The 18953-nt window shown below is 41.7% G+C and overlaps 1 protein-coding gene across 7 annotated transcripts in view; it reads right to left on the bottom strand.

The window, feature by feature from the left end:
* Nucleotides 1-2344: 2344 nt before the first annotated feature.
* Nucleotides 2345-18953, bottom strand: part of LOC139387804 (electrogenic sodium bicarbonate cotransporter 1-like) — a 65711-nt gene continuing 49102 nt past the window's right edge. For 2 of the 7 annotated variants that reach the window (XM_071134034.1, XM_071134038.1), the window contains 12 exons: nt 17781-17836; nt 17247-17432; nt 13863-13976; nt 12687-12848; nt 11110-11288; nt 10670-10742; nt 9298-9366; nt 8906-9079; nt 8424-8588; nt 7708-7810; nt 5072-5142; nt 2345-4912 (listed from right to left, as the gene is read on the bottom strand). In XM_071134034.1, the coding sequence (XP_070990135.1) occupies nt 5102-5142; nt 7708-7810; nt 8424-8588; nt 8906-9079; nt 9298-9366; nt 10670-10742; nt 11110-11288; nt 12687-12848; nt 13863-13976; nt 17247-17432; nt 17781-17836 (1322 nt within the window). In that variant the 3' untranslated portion in view covers nt 2345-4912; nt 5072-5101. Of the gene's footprint in view, nt 4913-5063; nt 5143-7707; nt 7811-8423; nt 8589-8905; nt 9080-9297; nt 9367-10669; nt 10743-11109; nt 11289-12686; nt 12849-13862; nt 13977-17246; nt 17433-17780; nt 17837-18953 lie in introns of all 7 variants that reach the window. The other 5 variants (XM_071134032.1, XM_071134037.1, XM_071134039.1 and 2 more) reach the window with 4 other exon arrangements.

Here is an 18953-nt window from a genome sequence, read left to right as displayed (position 1 = left end):
CTAGGTAATTTCCTTTGTACGGTAGGTGACGTCATAGGTCTGCATGTGGGAGAAGTCGGAGTTCAGGGATGATAAATGAGTTTCCCTCTGGTAATTACCAGTCATATGTGGCCAACTTCCCACTTGATTATGAACACAGCATAAGCCAAGGTCAGAATACGGTGTAGACACACCTCCGCCACACATCTCTTTGACCACCACCCCAAAAGCGTGGCTTTTCCCCATGCATAAGTTCAAGGACAGAATAGGCATAGAGAGAAAGTTGCATAAATGTACATGTATGTAACTCAGGTCAGAATTCCCCCCTACATGAATTCCCCCCCTTCAAGAGTTCAATGTTATTTCAAGGAATAATGACATTGTTTTCTCTCCAAGAGCACAAGAGATCTAGAATATGCTGGACAAACAGAAATACCTGTATTAGGTCTCTGAACATCAGGGCAGAGGATACAAGAAGTTAAAACCCCCACTGCTGTCTTTGGTCAATAAAACTTTAGTTTTGCCTAGTGTCCATCCTTGTCTATACTGCCACTCAGTGGTCATACCAGGGACTGGAGGCTCAAAGCCCTCTAGGTGTGTTTACACAGGCAGCTCAATTCAGATTCTTTTTTACACTAATTGGTCTTTTGACCAATCACATCAGATCTTTTCACATCAGATCTTTTTAGAGCTTAACTGATTGGTCAACAAATATCAGAATTTGGCTGCCTGTGTAAACACAGCCAGAATCCACTTCCCACTTCTCCTCTTATCGTATCTGATCCACCTTTGATGTTTTCAGTCAATATGAAATGTTGAAACAAGTCTTTAGGGTGCAGATTAACTCTAGCCTACTTCTAGTACTGGCCACTATTTAGGTCTCTTATCTCAGTTCTTTCAAGGCAATGAGGCATTGCAAATATGGATCTGACGTGAAAATGTTCTTTGTGCTCACGTCAATAATGAATTCAGAAAGAAAATCTATCTTCAAAACATTGTATTGTCTCTATCAATTAAAACCAACATTCAGGTAGACCTATATGTCACACCCAATGGGAAGGCGTATGGACGACATAAGCAGTAACCTAGGGAGTAATATATTGTAATCCCCGTTTTGGCATAGCATCATCCTTCACCCTCCGTGAAAGAGACACCTGTAATCTCAAATCAGGTTTAAGGATGCCTGAAATCCGTGGGAACATGCTATGGAAACCCCTATGTGAACCACCATGCTTTGGGCAGCACGTAGCCTCATGGTTACAGTGTTGGGCCAGTAACTGAAAAGTTGGTATGAACACCTGAGCCAACAAGTTGAAAAATCGGTTGATGTGCCCTTGAGCACGGCGCTTAACCCTATTTTTATCCAGGGGCGCCGTACTACTATGGCTGACCTGTAAAAACTACACTTTAACTGCATGTAACAATAAAAATATTTTTTTATGTCACGTGGCCCTCAAGATCAAAGTAACGGGTAACCTCAAGTGATCGTCTTTTCCCCTGGAAACCATGACAATAGTGTCCGGCACACCATACAAGATAGTTACAGATTTGAGCTCATTAGGCGTTTGTTCCGTTCCCTCGTGATTCAGTTCGCTACGGCAATGGAAACTATGCAGCAGCCATCACTTGTGGTTATCTTTGCTGTTAGACTCGATGCTGTGACAGGAGGTCATTTTGATAATGCTTGAGCGGACGTCTTTATATTGGCCTGTTAGGTGGACACAAAACACAGCTTATCCACCTACAACATGTGTGGATGGAGACCTTGTGTGCCCTGCTCTAGGCCTTTCTATCGGACAGGAGATTGAGCTAGGCCTAATGGTCTTTAAGTAGCTCACTTTGATCGCATCAGCTCACTTTTCTCCAGGGTTATGTTTCTCATCCCAGTTAAATTGTTGACCCTATGGTTGACCCCTATAGATTGCTCTGGCTCATTCAACTTCAACATATTATGACGTCTATGGTAACGCAGTCTATCTGATAAGGTGGTCAATCTAACATCAGTTATTTTGCAAAGAGACCAGGAAAATGGCAGTTCAGAAGACATTTCTTAAGAAGGATTTGTAAATCCAGCCCCTGAATGTTTGGCAAGGTTATATTAGATCACATATAATTTCTTACATGGAGAGACTAACACAATCATTTTCAAAGTGAGTTTATTGCTGTCAATATACGTCATTTGAAAAATGTATATGCCAAATCAATCATTTTATAAGTAACATACTCATTCATGTTAGTCTATACAGATGAAGGACATACTGATGAAGTCTTACAAGTACTGTAGGTTTAATTGATCGTAATTATAGTTTTATTGCTTGAATATTTTGTTCTACCACGTTTTACAATAAACTGCTCGACACCTGTATCTAAGTGCTTATTTAATATGAACCATGTTTGTAGATAGAAATATTGCATCAAATGTGTCAACAATATTAAAAACATACGTTTTTATTCAATTAGCCCGCTGAATCAACACATTTTACAGCAAAACATGGACTCATCCTAAAATTAGAATCCCAGAAAATGAGCATACTGTACAGACGATTAACATTTGTCCCAAGACTGATTAAGATGGGATGCTGGCATTATTTGGGATAGAAAACATGACATCAAAAGTGACCCTGATTAAGAGTGTACCATCATTTCAACATCCGCTGCAGTCCTCTCACACTTCCGATACACCTACAAAACAATCTTGTTTGATTATACCTCTCAAGATTACAACAAATACAATGTTGGTATTTTATCACTAAAGTATCTTTTATCATTTATAAACCCAGTAATCACTAAGACCACAAAATCAATTTTGCTCAAGTGAATAATTTAAGCCTTAATTTGTACACTGTATCTAAAAAATAATACATTCTATAAAGGGCTGCAATGTATCCGTTTATCAGTAAAATGGCAGCTCTGAAATTTTGAATAGCCTCATCCCCAGGTTCAATTGCTACTGAGCGAATCGGCTCGTGGAAGAGATTAAATAAATGTTTTTTGAATTCATATTTTCTCTTGGTATGGAACTTTGTGAAAAGCTGCAAACTATACACAGCATTAGTTTTTGCAGAAATGCAACTGCAAGACACGTCAACATTGCATTGTCTCACAGTGATTATTCAATGATTGATCAGTTCATAATCAGTTTAATATAATAATAAAAAACAACACTAAATCATCACTTTGTTAAAAAAAAAGGTAATAATACAAATGTCACTCCACAGACAACTGTAAAAATGCTGTCATCTCATTAACGGCTTAATAGTAAATACACTTAATTATTTTACTTATTCTCTCAGCAATATAATATACGTCACTGTTATTGCATTTTCATTTCATTTCAATATGATACAAATAAAAATCTTTGAATGAATTAGTTACAGAACAAAAGGAACTCAGAAAGTGATTAGATAGGATCTCTATGCTGTGCCCTTTCATAAAAATAATTCAGTATGATGACAGATAATTTCATATTAACAATGTGTTCATCATACTGTACTTACAAATACCTGGCGCCTACATTAATTAAGTCAGAGGTAGAGCCAAAAATACAAGTATATACATGTATTTCAATCCCTACTACAGATAAGTGTGGTTGAAGTCCTCCTGTCTCTTATAAAGCTGATAGAAACAACAGACATTCTTAGGAAAACAGTTCAATCAGAAAAGTTTCACACACAATGGGAAGGAAAATACTCAAATCAACATTTTGAATCAAGAGCATTTATGTTATTTTTTTGCATAGATAGAGATTAAATAAATAATACAAGTGTGAAGGAATAAGATAAAAGACGGAAGAATATTAATATACATGAACAATAAAACTATAATAGGCCTATGCTGGACAGTAGGACATGAAAAAATAATGGGATTTGAAAGTTTGATCTGTTCTGGCCGGCAAAAATAGGACAGTCCAGTTTAATGTCACATCTCCATAAGATCTGTATAAGAAAGTATGTTGAACTTAATGATCTAACAGGCATGTACTATGAATACATAAAGCATTGCATTAGTTTGTGAATGCTTTATAAATCATGAATACCTTACTCATGAATTAGCCATAAATGGCTAACAATGAACTTCAAAGTTTTCCTTGGTACAGAGCATTAGGGCGATTCCAAGCCAGCGGGAGCAGAAAATATTTTCAGGCTACGCTGCCGCGGAATCGGCCATTACTGTTTTCATACAGCAAATGAAGAATCACATCTCCCCTATCACAAGGGTCCCCTCCTATACTTCTCACTCTCAAAACAAAGAATTCTGTCCGTTTTTTTAAATTACAAATATGTACTTATGCAGGACATTAAAAGTAGGAGTATACAACAGTGCTACAGTATAAAAGAGGCTGCTGTAGGACTCTGTGGTTACATCCACAATGGCACCCTATTCCCTACCAGACCTGGGTTCAAATACATGTGTACTTGAGTATTTTCAAATACACAGCCCCAAACAAGTACTTTTATTTTTGTATTCAAATGGTTATGCAAAAAAAAGGAAATAGTTGACCAAATTGTATTTGAAAGTATATTTTCATATAGCTGGGTTAAATGCATGGGAGTGTATTTCAGTCCATGTATTTTAGTATTTTCAAATACTTACCAAGTGTGTTTCCAAATACATTCCAATATTCAACTGCTTGTTTTTTCAAATAAAGGTTTTCTGAATACATGTTTTCAATATTTGAACCCAGGTCTGTTCCCTATATAGTGCACTGCTTTTGACCAGGGCCCTATGGGATTTCAACACCCTGTGTTGTGTTGAGTAGTGGTGTGCAGGTAATGCTGCTGGTTCAGTTGGGTTGTTTAGACATTAGAACAGGTTGTTGTTAGACTAAAGGGACGTTTCAGAACCCGGAGCCTGTTTTTTCCAGAAGAAGCTTTTGTCCTCCTGCTCCAGTTCTATCCTAATCTGAGGCGCTGCTTTTTTTAATGGATTCAGACTGAAAGAGAAAGAGAGTGGAGGTGGAGACAGAGAGAAGTATGAGAGAGTGAACAACCAGGGACAGCAATCTAGAATAGATTGTCACCACATGTGATATTGGTGTGAGTGTCTGTGGGTATAAAATAAGGCATGCAAGCAGGCACACTCACATAGTTACCTTGCAGCAGTAGTGGGCTTAAAGTAGCCCTCAGCATGCTGAGTGTGGGCCAAGGAAAGACGGCGGGGGTCCTACGGGAGAAGACCAAATATGCACAACATTAACAAATGTTTTAGCCACTTAAATATTCCCCCCAAATATTCTCCCAATTCAAGACGGGTATAGCAAAAGAGGAAAGTTAGAGCAAGCTTTGCAAAGCCAGGATGTTTCACAGTCGAAGTAGCTGTTAAAGACCGAGTGCAGTCAAAAAGTGATTTTCCTGTGTACATACACTACCGGTCAAAAGTTTTAGAACACCTACTCATTCAAGGGTTGTTCTTTATTTTTACAATTTTCTACATTGTAAAATAATAGTGAAGACATCAAAACTATGAAATAATACATACAGAATCATGTTGTAACCAAAAAAAGTGTTAAACAAATCAAAATACCCTTTGCCTTTGACAGCTTTGCACACTCTTGGCATTCTCTCAACCAGCTTCATGAGGTAGAATGCATTTCAATTAATAGGTGTGCCTTCTTAAAAGTTAATTTGTGGAATTTCATTCCTTCTTAATGCGTTTGAGCCAATCAATTGTGTTGTGACAAGGTAGGGGTGGTATACAAAAGATAGCACTATTTGGTAAAAGACCAAGTCCATTTTATGGCAAGAACAGCTCAAATAAGCAAAGAGAAACGACAGTCCATCATTACTTTAAGACATGAAGGTCAGTCAATACGGAACATTTCTTCAAGAGCAATCGCAAAAACCATCAAGCGCTATGATGAAACTGGCTCTCATGAGGACCGCCACAGGAAAGGAAGTTCTCAGGAAAGAGTTCTCTTTGCTGCAGAGAATAAGTTCATTAGAGTTACCAGTCTCAGAAATTGCCGCCCAAATAAATGCTTCAGAGTTCAAGAAACAGACATCTCAACATCAACTGTTCAGAGGAGACTGTGTGAATCAGGCCTTTGTGGTCAAATCGCTGCAAAGAAACCACTACTAAAGGACACCAATAAGAAGGAACAGACTTGCTTGGGCCAAGAAACACGAGTAATGGACATTAGACCGATGGAAATTTGTCCTTTGGCGTGGAGTCCAAATTGAAGATTTTTGGTTCCAACTGCCGTTTCTTTGTGAGACACGGTGTGGGTGAACGGATGATATCCACATGTGTATTTCCCACTGTTAAGCATGGAGGAAGTGTTATGGTGTGGGGGTGCTTTGCTGGTGACACTGTGATTTATTTAGAATTCAAAGGCACACTTAAACAGCATGGCTACCACAGCATTCTGCACCGATATGCGATCCCATCTGGTTTGTGCGTAGTGGGACTATCATTTGTTTTTCAACAGGACAATGACCCAACACACCTCCAGGCTGTGTTGGTTTGGGATGAGTCGAACCGCGGACTTAAGGAAAAGCAGCCAACAAGTGCTCAGCATTTGTGGGAACTCCTTCACAACAGTTGGAAAAGCATTCCAGGTGAAGCTGGTTGAGAGAATGCCAAGACTGTGCAAGTCTGATATCAAGGCAAAGGGTGGCTATTTGAAGATTATTACATGATTCCATGTGTGTTATTTCATAGTTTTGATGTCTTCACTATTATTCTACAATGTAGAAAATAGTAAAAATAAAGAAAAACCCTTTTGACCGGTAGTGTATATTTTCACACTATGAGATTTAAATAATACTGTGAAATTGTGAACATTAAGAGCTGTTTGAAAAGATGGCCTGATTTGGTGGGATGGAGTTTTGGCCTTCCATGGTGACATCACCATGTGGTAAATTATTTAGTAGACCAATAAGAAAGAGAGTTCCAAACCTCTCTGCCAATAACAGCACATTTTCAGTTTCCCACTCAGACAGTCCTAGCAAAAATACTGCGAAATTCTTGTTTTTTTTATTTTCCTTGTTGACTTTTTTAATTGAAAACAATCACCTTAAGGTGCTTAATCGTGGCCCTTTAATTAAGCATTCGAAAGCAGCTGAAAATAAAACAGTAAGAAAGAATTAGAAAAGTAAGGTCATCTGCATTAGTTTCTCAAAATAAAACTGGATGTCTGCAAAATCAGAGAAAAGCTTGGGATTTGATGAAGCCCCAAAGATGAGGTTACTGCTTTGTGGCGAGAGAGGGAGGGAGGGAAAGAGATTGATTTTCAAATGGGCATAATTCGTTAGTGTGCTGACTGGAGGAGTACGCTCCGTTACGCGATTACCTAGGTCGTTAGAGGATGCACAAGAGTATTCTCCTGGCAGCAAGTGCAGAAGTGTTTTTAAAATCCACCACATCCCCTTTGAATCAGCTGTTCTTTTCTCAAAGAAGAAAAGCCTGCCAACATTTAAAACCCATACGCCACTTATCCTTTTTTCTATAAAATGTCTTGCACAACCAGCTAAATTTGTTTTTAGCGCTTTACACATTGATGGTGGGATTTGTTGTGTTTCCATGTTTCCTCTCCTTGCCTCCACTCCCTCGATGGAAAACAGGACGCGAGGAGTCGAGCAAAACCAAATTAGATTCTCCCAGAGGAAAAGAAGGGAAGCGGGCAAGAAGGTAAGAGAGAAACAATTCCAAGGCATTCATTAGCAGCACTAAGTAGTAAGCCCAGTGCGGTTGTGGGTAAGAGACCCCACGCAATCCTGTTGTACTCACTGTCTGAGGTCTTATCCTTATTCCCCAACATGGGCTCCGTCTCCATTATATCCATGGAGATTTTAATACTGGGGATATTGTCATTGTAGGGGTACTCAGAGGGCTGGAGGGAGAGACAATAACAACGGCTATATTTTTTTGCATATTGGCAACTAATTAACTGGGTCGTATTAATTTGGGCACACAGTAGCAAAAAATCATTTTGCAATGGAAAACCAAAACGTGTGTTTCTCATTGAACAAGTTCAGGTAGTCCTTACCTGTTTCATTGCGTTTTACTTTGTTTGGTAAATAATGACTACGACACATGCGTTTACTGTAATGGTGTCTAGTGGCGCTCGTCTTAAAACAAAGTAATTCATACTGTCATTCTTGCTGTGTTATTAATGATTTTAACAATGTAGTTTCTATACAAATACCTGGTCATTTCTGTACCGTAAGTCCGTGGAAAAGACCGTGCTCAGACAGACAGACAGTATTCATTTCAGAGAGATAGTATTGGACAGCGGGTGAACACAGGTGACAAAATTGAGGATTGGAGAAGTGAGGGACGACAGGTCATGAGTTAAGGGTGTCAGTGTTCTACAAAAAGTAACATAATAGTGCTACATGAGTACTATTACTACTTTTATCATCATCACGAGGTAGAACCTTTGGGAAAAACACATTAAATTAAACAAACTGTTCCGTTTCCAATAAAGCCTCAAAATAACGTACAAAATCGATTTCACTGTCGATGCTTCCTTTCTTCTGCTTCTTCTTCCTCTTCTCGTCCTCCTTCTTCTTCTTGTCTTTCTCCGGGATGACGTCGTCCAGGTAGCTGAGGTCGTGCTGGGAGAAGATGTAGTCCATGGCCCTTCTGACCGCCACCAGGGCCAAGATCTGGAGAGACGGACACAGACACACATCAATGGAGATAGATAATGGTTCTACTATATACTGTGTTGGTGGGTATGTGGCTGGATTCATTGTACGGTATATGTGTGTTTGTGTCAGCTAGTAATGGATTCCACACTGAGTGGATGTGTCACAACCATATTTTACCCATCTGTATGTGTAGGAATGGTTTATTATTGGTTAATTGGTACATTTCATCTTGTAGGTGTACTTACTTGTCTGACTGCTGCACACATACCTGGGAGTGCGTGTGTCTGTGCGTGCATTTGTATGTGCGTGTGTGTTGCATGCGTATGGCTCACCATGACAGGGAAGATGATGGCAGCGACAGTGGACTTAAGGACCCAGAGGAGGGCGAGACAGAGAGCCTGTATGAAGGTAAACAGGTGGATGCGACGCTGGGGAACGTGGCGCAGGTAGATCAGGTCAGGCTGGTGCTTGGCAGGCATCAGGAGAAGCTGCAGGCGATCCATGAACTGATGGACAGACAGTTGCACAGAAGTAAGGCTAGGATACATGGGCTGGGGGTGCGACTGGCATCACAGACACTATTGTTGATGGACTAATATAACTAACAGGCACAGAGTTTCAGATTCCATTTTGACTCGGTGTTCTCTGACTGACATTTGTACAGCGTTAAGGCCCAGATACATGGAAGCGACTGGTGTACCAGGTTTGGGTCAGAGACACTCACCTGGACACCGTTGAGAGATGCCACGCCCATGTAGAGGAACACGCCATAGAGCACGGGCATAGGGATGAACTGGGGAGACAGAACAGGACTGGGTGAATGAGACAACGGTAGAGGCTGTTTTCCACAGAAATACAATCAAAAAACATATTCCTTCCTTTAAAATTTTTTTTTAGGGCTGATATGAAGATAACAACAGTGATAACTTTTGATTATTTGTTGTTTTGTTCACTCTCAAATAAATAAATGTACTTTTTACCCCTTTTTCTCCCTAATTGGTAGTTCCAGTCTTGTCCCATCGCTGTAACTCCCATACAGACTCGGGAGAGGCGAAGGTCGAGAGCCATGCATCCTCCGAAACATGACTCTGCCAAGCTGCACTGCTCCTTGACACACTGCTCGCTTAACCCGGAAGCCAGCAGCACCAAAAAAACACAGTACAGCTGGTGACCGAAGTCAGCGTGCATGCCCGCCACAAGGAGTTGCTAGAGCACAATGGGACAAGCACATCTTGGCCGGCAGAACCCTCCCCTAACCCGGACGACGCTGGGCCAATTGTGTCCCGCCACATGGGCACCACACGGTCGCGAACGACTGCGACACAGCCTGGGATCGAACCCGGGTCTGTAGTGACGCCTTAGACTGCTGCACCCCTCAGGAGGCCTCCACGTTAACCTTTTTTGCTGTCTTCAGCTCCTACTTATTTAGAAGTTGTAGAACAAAACAAAACACTAATTTATTCTGAATAGAAGGAGATCAATGTGTTTAGAGTAAGACCACCCCTCCACACAAACACACTAAATGGCTCAGGGTGCTGAGGGATGTGAAGAGGCTACAGTAGACTACACTAGAAAAGACACCATCTCAGAGATGGAGATGTAACTACTCTAAACGGCCCACAAGGGGGAGGTCCATTCCCACTCACAGCACTGTAAAGTCATTTATGATGGTCAGATTAACGAGAGAACAGGTAACCGGAGAAGTCATAGTCACTGAGCTGCAACCTGACCCTAAGCCCCGATGATGAACATGCTTATTTCACATCACATCACCTCAATTAGGCCCCTCACTAATTGGATGACCACAATAATTCACATTATTTACAATTGGAATGAGTGATGGGATTTCCCACTAAAAGGGGAGGACAGTAATCCAGTAATAGATTTAAAGGAATGAACAGGTAGAACAGGCTCAGCTAGTGGCAGGATTGTGGGTTTGATTCCAGCTAAGGCCACTCATATGAAAAGTGTTTGCTAAATGGCATATATTATTGTAGATTTAAAGGGAATAAATTAGATGGATTTAGAGAATGGACAGGTACAGAGCCGGTAGATTTAAAGGGAATTGGGGAATGAACACGTGTATGAAGCGCTACCTTGAGGATGGGAGCCATGAAGACAGACAGTCCAGTCAGAATGAAGACAATGACACCGGTCACTCTCTGCTCCCTGCGGTAAGTAGGGACAGTTCATCCCACATCACATCATACAAACACACACTGCACAAACACCACATCAACCACAGTCAATTTTCAAACTATTCTGTCCAAACTATTGACCACTGTTCTGATGTGACAATCAAATAACTTCATCATGTTCATGTACTGCTACGAGATTGTAAAATGTATTCTATTCAAACAAAAACAAAAATGTGACTGTGTGGGAATGGCGACAAAGTGAAACTCAAGTCCATTGTACTGTAGGCTACATGTAAAGGAGCCAGGAGTCTTTCTGCTCTGATAGCTCTCTTCGCTTCACTGACTCTTTCTCCATTCCTCCCTTCTCACCTCCCTCCCTTCCCTCCCTGCTCACCCACCTGACACCCAGGAACTTGGGCTGCTCCCCAGGAGCCGAGCACTGGGTCTCCATCTTCAGAGAGTCGATGTGGGCGATGGAGATGACAGTGGCAGCCACGTACCAGGGCAGGCCCATGAAGGAACACACAATGAGTAGTACTGCTACCCAGAACAAGTCCAAGTGGTAGCCTGCCCCTTTCTGTGTGGAGGAGGAAAGAGAGAAGAGAAGGAAATGGAGATGTGCGTGTCAGTAACCACTAACCACAAGGAATCAAATGAGTTGCCATGGACTTAACATCCAATGCAAAGTGGAGCCGCCCCTCTGTTTTTTCCAGTTCCTTATCTTAAGATACACTACATCACCAAAAGTATGTGGATACACCTTCAAGTTAGTGGTTTTGGTTATTTCAGTCACACCCGTTGCTGACAGGTGTATAAAATTGAGCACACAGCCATGCAATCTACATAGAAAAACATTGCCAGTAGAATGGCCCATAGTGAAGAGCTCAGTGAATTTTAATGTGGCACCGTCACAAGTCAGTTCATCAAATTTCTGCCCTGCTCGAGCTGCCCCGGTCAACTGTAAGTGCTGTTATTGTGAAGTGGAAACATCTAGGAACAATAAGTGCCGAAGCAAATCGTCTGTCCTCGGTTGCAACACTTACTACCGAGTTCCAAACTGCCTCTGGAAGCAACGACAGCACAATAACTGTTTGTCGGGAGCTTCATGAAATGGGTTTCCATGGCCGAGCAGAAGCACACAAGCCTAAGATCACCATGCGCAATGCCAAGTGTCGGCTGGAGTGGTGTAAAGCTCGCTGCCATTGGACTCTGGAGCAGTGGAAACACGTTCTCTGGAGTGATGAATCCCGCTTCACCATCTGGCAGTCCAATGGATGAATCTGGGTTTGGCAGATGCCAGGAGAACACTACCTGCAATGCATAGTGCCAACTGTAAAGTTTGGTACAAGAGGAATAATTGTCTGGGACTGTTTTTCACAGTTCGGACTAGGCCTCTTAGTTCCAGTGAAGGGAAATCTTAACGCTACAGCATACAATATCATTCAAGATGATTCTGTGCTTCCAACTTTGTGGCAACAGTTTGGGGAAGGCCCTTTGCTGTTTCAGCATGACAATTCCCCCGTCACAAAGCAAGGTCCATACAGAAATGTTTTGTCAAGATCGGTGTGGAAAAACTTTACTTTCCTGCACAGACCCTGACCTCAAACCCATCGAACACCTTTGGGAGGAATTGGAACGCCGACTGCGAGCCAGGCCTAATCGTTCAACATCAGTGCCCGACCTCACTAATTATCTTGTGGTTGAATGGTAGCAAGTCCCCAACGTCTAGTGGAAAGCCTTCCCAGAGGAGTGGAGTCTGTTTATAGCAGCAAAGAGGGGACCAACTCCATATTAATGATAATGATTTTGGAATGAGATGTTCGACGAGCAGGTGTCCACATACATGTGGTGTATTTGTGATAAGTCATTATCTTATCTATTCTCTTTACCCCTCTGACCGAGTGCCTCTTCATCCCTCCACTTCTATTCCTCTGCCCCTCTCTCCCTTCCACCCTCCATCCCCTCCGCTCCTCACCTTGAGTTTGTGCTCCTTTCTGTTGACGATGACAGCGGTGATCTGCTGGTCCATGAACACCAGGATGGTGACCAGGAGAGCAGGGAGGGCTGCAGCCAGATACACCCACCACGGGTTCCCTCCAAACGGGGGCACGAACCAGCCACGGTTGGGGCTGGTGGGCTGGGGACCAGGAACAGAGAGACACAGCCAGTCAGATAAATATTGTAGGCCAGGGTTGATTTAAAAAGACACAGGACAACAGACTCTCTCACACGTCATCCTTACCAAGCTAACATGGTCATGGTTTCAGGGTGTTCTTAGAAATGTAATTTTGTTGTTAGGAGTGTGTCATGACTCAATGTAAAATGTGATATGGTTGCCCTGACATTATATGAAACATTTCCTCTCATGGAAACAAAATGTCCTTATTCTGCTGTACTTTGAGTTAGAGTCTAAAAGTCCTGGAGAGGTACATCATTACACGACAAAGAAAACACTCTGAAATTAGTCTGCAGCCGCACAAAGCTGTGTCTGTACCTGCAACTATAAGGACCTCAGTGTTCTCCCCATGTCCTATAATCACCTTGTATTTCATGCACGCACCCTCCCCACACCCCCTCATACCCTTCCTCACCCAACCTCACATTTCCCCTCTTCCTTCACATCACCCTTGCCCCATTCAAACTCACCCCTCCCCAACCCCCACGCTCGATACTTCACCCTTCCTCACCCCCACCATTCGGGCCCCAGTGAGGTAAGGTAAACTGAGGTAAGCTAATAATCTTAGTGACTGGCTCTGTATCAGAGTTTCAGGTTCTATCTGCTCTCCCTCCTTGGCAGTAGTACACAACCAGGTAATGATTATACAATACTTTAAGACAAGGATTACAAAGACCATGTCTGCCTAAGAAAATGCAGCATTGTTCAGGCGGAGATCTGATTGATACACCTGTCCCTGATAGAGTAACTCTAGAAAATGATATTGTTTCAATATATAAATCAAAATCTAGACCAGAGTGTACTATATACACCTTTGCTTATACTTGAATATAAAGCATCATCACTAAAATGAATGCAGGTGTAAACCTGCACACTATACAAAACAAGAACAGGGGATATAGTGGACCATATACAAAGCCAACGTTTCTGCACAAGGCCTTTCTCAACACCACAGACATCCGCCCTGGTACTCACCTTGAATTCAGTTGGCACAATGAGCTTGGGTGTGTCCACTCCGACCAAGGCATCCACACCACAGAAGATGACAATAGCCAGGATGATGGCAAAATCACTGATCAGTTTCCTCACCTGCGGGTACAATAGGGAGGCACAACCGTGTTGAGTTTTGCAAGGCTTTTGGCTGAGACAGTACAGTAAGACCTACCATTTTTCGTCACACAATAATACGTTCACGAAGGTGGAGCAGAATTTTTCCAACTAAGCCAATATGACCAATGTAGTTTCACTGAGTGCAGTTATTTAGCCAAAGCTTTATTGGGGGGGATGGTTACAATAAGGCTAACCAAAATATTCCAATTATCTCAGATTTCACATTCATCTTACTGTAGATATTGTATATTTAGATTACTGTTACTGTATTGCTCAATATACTTGAGCCATGTTTCCAAACATTGAAACCCCTTACTGTAAATAGGCTACTGGACTCATGTTGTGAACAGTATGTAATGGAGGTGCCCCACCCTCCCTTCTCTCCCTCCGATCCCTCCCTCCTTCCCAGAGTGCGATAAATTAGTGGAAATGTTAACGTCTACAGCAGTGCTTGACTTGGTCTATAATAAGTGCCATTACTCATTTTGGGTGCCGGTTCTGTTTATATTTAGGTGCAGGAACTGCACAAAACTTTGGAGCTAATATTTTATGAGGTGCAGGAACTCAAGCAGTAGGAAATGAGTGGTGCAGTGGGGCGGCATGGTAGCCTAGTGGTTAGAGCATTGGACTAGTAACCGGAAGGTACAAATCTGTCGTTCTGCCCCTGAACAGGCAGTTAACCCACTGTTCCTAGGCCGTCATTGAAAATAAGAATTTGTTCTTAACTGACTTGCATAGTAAAATAAAAAATAAATAAAAACTCAGTACTGCTGAGCTCCTGCTCAAGTCAAGCACTGATCTACGGTCCTGCTTAGGGTCCGAGCCAGCAATGCAGGACAATGAGACAGATAAAACAGTTGCCAGAGAGAGTAGTGAGGAGCAGGGTAAAGTGAGCCTAGCTCTGGGCCTAATTTTTAAAAAAAAGTGCTGATCTAGGATCAGCCCCCTCCCCCCGCTCTTAACCATTATGAGCTGCCTATATAAACACTCCAACTAAGGCCCCAGAGTTTAGAGAGGACTCTTGGCTGGCTTAACACACACTACTAATGTAATGACTGTGTGTGAATGAGGACAAGAGGATGGGGCCCTCCTCCACTGGGAAATACAGAGATGAGTACTGCCCATACTGTATACCAGGCAGCTCATCCACTGGTGTTTTGCTTATATTTAAGGATACAGATACACTGAAGAGTAAGCGTAGTGTTAGTGTATGCCCACACTAACACATAGACTTACACTTTAGTACATCCCATTCCTTACAGCACAGCACCTTTCACAGTGTCAGTGGTCGACATCTGACCTTCCTGCTAAGACTCTCATTGACATCTGAGCCTATAGACTAACCTGAGAATGTCACAGAAAGGAGGGGGAGCAAGGGGGTTTATAGTGATTTGCTGTACATCATGACAAGAGTGTGTGAAGGGAGCTGGAGCGGAGCGGGCCCAATTTGACTGGAGCGAGGAGCGAGATTCCCAAAGGCTGGAGCGTCTGCCTTCTTGCCCACCCCAATTTTGCTCCAGTAGAGCTCAGGGCATGCCTGGCCCAGCATCCATTTGTAGTCTACTTGTGTGCTGCTATAGCCCCTTGCTTTAGTCTTTGAGTTTGATAAATATTTTCATAAAGAAACTGATCAAACACAGGTGCAAAATCAAGGTGACTTACAAAGATGAGGATCAAGAGCAAGAAAGGGAGTACAGTGATGTAGTGTCCACAACTTAAGAACTATTGTGGAATCTGAAAAAAAAACACATATCCCAAAAGCATGGTGGTGTACTTACTACGTGCACATGCTAAAAGAAAGGAACTAGGTGGGTAGCTATCTAAGTGTGTCGTTGTAGCAAAGTATTTATAAACTAAAAATCAGATCTCTTAAAAAGTTATCTATACAATAATAGTTGGCTCAATATGCCTGGCATATTCCCACTTTAAAGAAGCTTTCCTTTTTGATTGGGTTATTTTGCCTAAAAACCTTTGGGCCTACCTATAGAAAAATGTTTAAAAAAACAACTCTGCATCTCTGCAAGCACCGATAGGATATTCTCTGCTGCTGGCCTGCTCTCCAGGCACCATCGCATGAGCCTGAAGCCACAGACTCTGGCCAAGCTCGTGTTTCTAAAAATGAATTCAAAGGCACTGTAGACTGAGCCTAAAAAGGAATGTTTCATTGAATTTGTATTTAAATCTCAGTAAATCACAGCCATTATGCACAATAGATAGATTTATAGACAACAAAATGTTGTTTAAATGCCGAGGCTTTATGTCCCTACCAGCCTAGTGTCGCACTCGCAAATGCTTCACAATGTATTTCTTTGTAGGACATAGCCTTGAAATAATTGCAATAATATAGCCTAAATAATGCAATTTCATTCCTTATTGGGCTCCATGTCTGGCTCCTGACCTATTTCGAGTGTTTGTTTATATGTTGTTTAATAATGTAACCTATTTGAAATGATGAGCACTTCTTACATTCACCTTTTCATGTTTCCAAAAAAATATTTGATTAAAATCATATGGTTTGGTTTCAATATTTCAAAACCAAATGGTAGATTCAGGTAGTTTACAAAAATTGATGGGTGTTGATTAACTTGTGATTTTAAAGAATGGAGCGAATTCGGCGCAGCCTTTATTTCTTGTGAGCGCGGAGCGGTTTATAGGCAGAGAGGTTGAAACGGATGTGGAACACTGGAGTGGTGCGCCTGCACGGCTCCATGAGTGATGAGCAGGATTTCCGACTGCTCACATACTCTGATCATGACACATCGTTATGTACTCAAACCTGGAAGAACAGAAGCTCAGTGGATGCTAACTGGGTCAAAAAGGGTCAGGGCTGTCGGGGGTTTGATTTGTTCATCTGACGACACCGAAGATTTCACCACTAAACCCAGACATGGATCATGGAAATTGGCCAAGAATACATAGAAGGTAATGAAATCCTAGGAGTCATACAGTAGGTATATAGGCCTAACTATCATATGACTGCTGTAGAATCAATTCTATCTGTAAATATATAGAAAGTAACCTGATTGTATTGCCACTACCTGTTCACACCCCGTCCCTGTAATATACAATGTTTTGACGTTTCAATTACATTCGCCCCTTTCCCTTTCTTAAAAATCAACCAAACTGATCCTAAAACATGATTGGCCGGCGGGGCAGTGAAACGAAGACCCTGAAACATGATTGGCCGACTGGGCTGTCACAACTTTGATCCTGAAATGTGATTGGCGGTCAGGGATGTCAGTCACTCACAGTGGTGGGGAAGAAGCGGCTGAACTTGAACTTCTTGAGACACATGGAGCAAGTGTAGGTCCCCAGGAAAAGGATGAATGACATCAGAGTGACGTCGGGGACGAAGCCGCAGGCTGGACCAATCAGCTCACCACCATACTTCACACACTGTTCCTTATCGAGAGACGCCCACGTGGCATTTACCGGCTACGGGAGAAAGACAGACACACACACATACAAAACCATTACATCATGAGTCATGACTAAAGGATTAACGTACATGCAGAATCTCCTAAATCCTAGGAAAAACATTTCACGACATAAGTGAAAGAAAGACTATTTAAATGTTGATTTAATTGAAATCAGTTAATGACAGCATTGTCCATCAACAATTCACTGCATTGTTGATGGATAACACTGTCATAAGCTAATTAACCCACACCAGCTCAGACACATTCCTGTCTGAGACACACTCAGGAATATAGACTTCCTTCAGACCTCCGTGACTGAAGATGATATGGCTGTCAGAGAAGAAACACTCAAGTGGCTGCTTACCAGATCAGTATCATTTATCCAGGAAGAGACATCGCTATAGAGACCTGTCATATTTCCTGGATGGAAACAAACCACAACAAAAACAACGACAGTGAGGTCTCCACAAAACCACTTTACTTGTCAAACTATAACATGCATTTTCCTTTGAGTTTTAAGCACTAGCCTTTTGTCTGAATTGTCAAAGGAGAGAGATGATGGTTGACAGGCTCAGGCATATGCTGTGCTACTTAACTCCGAGCCCCTGAGGAACATATCTCCCACCAACCATATACAGTAGTGCAGAGCGATTAGTGCTTTTGAGGTCGGTTCGAATATAAAAAAGAATCACGTTTAAAAAAAAAAAATGTTTTATTTAAATGTGTTATTAAATGCATTAGGTGTGTTGAATCCTGTAACAATACAGAACAAAAGTCCCATGACGGTAGTGACTGACCATTACTGCTTATCACTTATTAACCATAATTTCTTGACATTACTTTAATAGAAAATATTATATTTTTGTGTATATTACATTTGTTTTATTTTATGACTTTATTATTTCATTCCAAGTCTTCATCTCATCTCTATAGAGCTGCTGCCTATGCACTATTTTAGTAGTTCTTCAAAGTAAATAAGGCATACTTTTCAGTTGGAGATACTTTGCGAAGCAATTACTCTCTATCCCTCTCGATCGTGTGTCTTCTGTCTCTTTTCTCCCTCTCTGTATCTGCTCCACACAGACCGAACAAGTAGGCTCGCAATTGATTATGGTCATTGTAGTTAATTAACATGTTTTCTGCACTAAACTATGTTGAATATTGGCCTGTGGGAAACTATAATTCCCTACTACATCGTAGAGTTCGGGCTTGATCTGATTTATCTCTAGGGAAACTGCGCATTGAGCTCACAGAAAAAAATAACAAAATGGAATTCAAATAATTGAACCAATTAATTGTTTAAAAAAAGGAAAAATAACAGACATTTTGGTTAATCGCTCAGCACTACAACCATAGAAATCTGCCAAGTCACTCACTAAACAGGACCTGGTAAAACTGTTGAGCAAGTACACAGTGATATCTCTTGAGTAAATACATACTTGTACCATATAATTATAACCAGTTTAAATATTGTGAAAAATTGTTTTCTGAGCTATAGGGATGTCAATGGGACGTGAGATCACCGGCTCAAAGCTAG

This window comes from Oncorhynchus clarkii, chromosome 29, assembly GCF_045791955.1.
Source record: "Oncorhynchus clarkii lewisi isolate Uvic-CL-2024 chromosome 29, UVic_Ocla_1.0, whole genome shotgun sequence".
Taxonomy (NCBI): Eukaryota; Metazoa; Chordata; class Actinopteri; order Salmoniformes; family Salmonidae; genus Oncorhynchus; species Oncorhynchus clarkii.
The sequence above is the reverse complement of the archived record's forward strand: the minus strand, read 5'-3'. Positions and strand labels throughout refer to the sequence as shown.